This window comes from Phaseolus vulgaris, chromosome 1 (assembly GCF_000499845.2).
Source record: "Phaseolus vulgaris cultivar G19833 chromosome 1, P. vulgaris v2.0, whole genome shotgun sequence".
NCBI classification, from domain to species: domain Eukaryota; kingdom Viridiplantae; phylum Streptophyta; class Magnoliopsida; order Fabales; family Fabaceae; genus Phaseolus; species Phaseolus vulgaris.
The window spans coordinates 30,638,211-30,642,592 of NC_023759.2; the positions used below are offsets into that span (position 1 = coordinate 30,638,211).

Consider the following 4,382-nt stretch of genomic DNA (forward strand, 5'->3'; position numbering starts at 1 on the left):
TCTTCAACAAATGCGCTTTATCAATATTTATGATTTTTTATTTATTTATTTTCCCATCATACCATGCCTTATACCAGTTTTTATCGGTTTTTGCACAAATTGGATGTAATTTGGTTTAGGTATCTTAAAAGTGAAAGAATTCACGGTTTCTTTCATTTGTCTAGTGATCAAGAATTCACGGTTTCTTTCATTTGTCTAGTGATCAATTCATTCTTGATCCAACATGTGTTTCATATTTTGGTAAAAATATCCTTACTATCAAGTTCATTACAAACTGAATTGTGATATGATATGATAGTTGTTCCTGCTAGGGAGATGGGACCTAGAGAACTATTGAAGTCTTCTTCTCCTTCCTTCGGTCGGTCAGGTGACATGGGTCGGCCATCGGCCATATTCTGGTGGTCTTCGGTCGTCTCGGCCAAGTCTTCTAAGGTCTCGGCCAAGTTCCCCTGGTCTCGGTCAAGTGGACTCAGCCTCGGTCAGCCAGGTGGGCCTCGGCCTCGCCCATACCGGTACAATAGTTTTGTTTGATAATTCTTATATATCACTACTCATAGAGCGGTATTATATTGGCTAATAATTTATTCACTACTATATACATATATTCTATGCAGAAAAATGGATCGAAGTTGGATTTATGAACGACTTGATCCTTCAAGGAGACTTAGCAAACAATTCATTACTGGAGTGAGTGAATTTGTTTCAAAGGCAATTGATCAAACTTTTTATACTTTAGAAGGAGGGATAAGGTGTCCTTGCATAAAGTGTCTATGAGAAAATTCTTCCACCATCACATGTGAGGGCTCATTTGCTACGATATGGTTTTAAACCTAACTACACAGTTTGGGTTCAACATGGAGAAGAGATGTCAATTGAGGACAATGTTGGTTATGCATCCAGTAGCCATGGAAGAACGAAACCTGTTGATAACATTGGTTCAATGACTAATATGTTGTATGATGCATACATGCAAGAAGTAGACATAACAAGTCATTATGATCACATGGACACCGACGATGAATATGTAGAAGAGTCACCTAATGCAAAGCCCAAAGGTTTTATGATATGTTAGCAGCTGCAAATGAACCCATTTATGATGGTGCCACCGGGTCAAAATTATCAGTAGCCATCAGACTACTAGCAGCTAGAACGAATTGGCATACACCTGAAAAATGTTTAGACCATTTCATAAAATTGTTAGTTGATGTAGCTCCCAAAGATAATTGCATACCAAAGAACTACTACAAAGCTAAAAAAATTGTGTCAAATCTTGGGTTGAAAGCCCAAAATATTGATTGTTGTGAAGCGGGATGCATGTTATATTACAAGGATGACAACCTTTTAATTGAATGCAAATTTTGTCATCTTCCTCGATATTTTCCTCCTAAGGGTGACAAGGGAAGATACAAACAACTTCCAAGGAAGAGAATGTTTTATTTGCCAATCATCCCAAGATTACAAAGACTATATGCATCAGTAGAATCTGCTAAGCAAATGAGATGGCATTTTGAAAACAAAAAAGAAGATGGCATACTGCGACATCCATGTCATGGGGAAGCTTGGAAGCACTTAGATAAGATATATTCAAATTTTGCTATTGACCCACAACATGTGAGACTTGGTTTATGTTCCGATGGGTTCACTCCTTATGTCCAAGCTTCAACATCCCCATATTCTTGTTGGTCTGTATTTCTTACTCCTTATAATTTGCTCCCTGAAATGTGTGTGACCAAACCATACATGTTTGTAACTTGTCTCATACCTAGCCCAAGTAACCCAACTAAAAAAATAGATGTATACTTGCAACCTCTTATTGATGATCTTAACCAATTGTGGAATGAAGGTGGAATGAAGGTGTAATGACATATGACATCTCTACAAGAGAAAACTTTGTCATGCGAGCTTGCTTGATGTGGAAAATCAATGATTTTCCAACTTATGGCATGTTGTCAGGATGGGGGACTAAAGGGAAATTAGCATGTCCCCGTTGTATGGAGGACACAAAAGCTTTTACATTACCACATGGTGGTAAAAGTAGTTGGTTTGACTGTCACCGTCGATTCTTGCCTACCGATCATCCATTTAGGAGAAGCAAGAGGAGATTTACGAAAAATAGGATTGAGTTGGATGGGCCTCCTAATTTCCTAAATGGAGAGCAATTGTGGGAATTTATTCGAGACTTTCCAAAGGTGACTGATGGTCCATTTGATACCTTATTAGGGTATGAACAATATCATAATTGGACAAAAAGATCAATCTTTTGGGATTTGCCATATTGGAAACACAATTTGCTAAGACACAATCTTGATGTCATGCACATTGAAAAAAACTTTTTTGATAATGTCTTCAATACTGAGATGGATGTTAAAGATAAAACAAAAGACAATCACAAGGCAAGAATGGATGTTGCTGAATTTTGTGGACGTGGTGACTTGGAATTGGTTCAGTTACGAAATGGGAAGTTAGGAAAGCCAAAGGCAAACTACACTTTCACAAAAAAAGATGCAAAATCAATTTATAAATGGATTACAAAATTAAAAATGCCTGATGTATATGCCTCTAACATTTTCAGGTGTGCAAACACTGATAAAGGGAGTATGCATAGTATGAAAAGACATGATTGTCATGTCTTCATGGAGTGTTTACTACCAATTGCATTTCGTTCATTACCAGAATTTGTTTGGAATGCGATAGCAGAAATAAGTCGATTTTTCAGAGATTTATGTTGTAACTCTTTGAGGATGAATATTTAATTCAAATGAAAGCGAATATTTCTATTATTATATGTAAATTGGAAAGAATCTTCCCACCAGGTTTCTTTGATTTAATGGAACACCTGGTTATTCATCTTTCTACTGAGACAATACTTGGTGGTCCTGTCCAATACAGATGGATGTATCCATTTGAAAGGTAATCACCCAATCCTCAGTTTTATTATTCATAATTATTGTTCAATACTTAAAACTTGATATGTGGTGTAGGTTGATGAGAAATGCAAAACGATAAGTGGCTAATTTAGCAAGGGTAGAAGGTTCAATATGTGCATTCTACTTACACCGTGAAATAACTTATTTTTGTTCTCATTATTTCCAACATGTAAGCTTGTTGTCAAATACAAGTTTGAGAAATGATCCTCGGACTAGTTCAAATGAAGGAGTTGAATCAACATTGTCCGTTCTCAACAAATGTGATCGTCCTAGTGGATCATGCAAAGAATATTTGCTAAATGATGATGAATATCGTTCTACATATCCCCATCAATTGCAATGAAGTTAAACCAATACTTGAGTAAGTTAACAACAACAGAATTTGTATTAATTACGTTTAAATTGCAGTTTATGACTAATTACTTATTTATTTCAAGATTGTTCTTACAAGTTAACAACAACAACGAAGAGGGTTCAATGAATATACATAGACATTTTCCAGAATGGTTTAAAAACTACGGAAGTATTATTTAATTTAACAACTAAGTAAGTGTTACTTAATTTAACAACTATGTAACTATTTCGTAGGTTTATGATGAGAGGAATAGGGTGATTTTCCCAAACATGAAAGCATTAGCTTGGGGACCTAATTCATCTACAACATCGTGGAACATATACTTTGTTAATGGATACAAGTTCCATACAAAGTCATGGAGTGAAAGTAAGAAAACCACAAATTGTGGGGTGCATGTAAAAGGTGTAACAGAAGGAGGACAAGATGACTTCTTTGGCGTCATCAAACATATTTATGAATTAGAATATCTTGGTTTGAGTAAGAAGATTCCTCTTTTCTTTTGTGATTGGTTTGACCCAACCAATGATAGAGACACCAAAGTTCATTCAGAATATAACATTGTAGAAATCAAGATGAGTGGAAGATATATTCCATATGATCCCTTCATTCTTCCACAAAAAGTAAGACAAGTTTACTATGTGCCTTATCCAAAGATATGTAGGAACTTGCGTGGTTGGAGCGTGGCAATCACAACAAAACCCCGAGGTCATGTTGAAGTTGATAACATACAAGATTATTTACCTTATCAGTTTGATGAAATGCCTAATGTGTTACCAATTAGTAGAATTGAGGAAGTAGAAGGCTTAGCTGACACATTAATTGTTGAACTCGTCAATGATGATGTTATGAAAACAGTATGTGATGATGATGATGATGAAGATGAGGTCAATGAATCAAGTCAAGATGATGAAAAACATGATGACAATGACATGGACAATTGAGACTTTGAATAGCTTCTTGCTAATTAAGTAACATCTCTAAATAACTTATTCAGCTTTGTACCTCTTGTTCCCACCGAAACTGAAAGTTATTATATAAGGTTGGAGATCCATTGATTTTTTAAAATTGATTTATGTTTAAATTACACTTACTAAGGGACT

The 4,382-nt window shown here is 35.6% G+C and overlaps 1 protein-coding gene across 1 annotated transcript; it reads left to right on the plus strand.

Annotated features, from left to right (window-relative positions):
• The first annotated feature begins 865 nt into the window (after window positions 1-865).
• Window positions 866-3,270, plus strand: LOC137815855 (uncharacterized). The gene is made up of 5 exons (XM_068618967.1): window positions 866-1,055; window positions 1,211-1,742; window positions 1,844-2,727; window positions 2,814-2,910; window positions 3,102-3,270. Exons 1-5 carry the CDS (start codon window positions 866-868, stop codon window positions 3,268-3,270), a joined length of 1,872 nt encoding a protein of 623 aa, XP_068475068.1.
• Window positions 3,271-4,382: the final 1,112 nt, after the last annotated feature.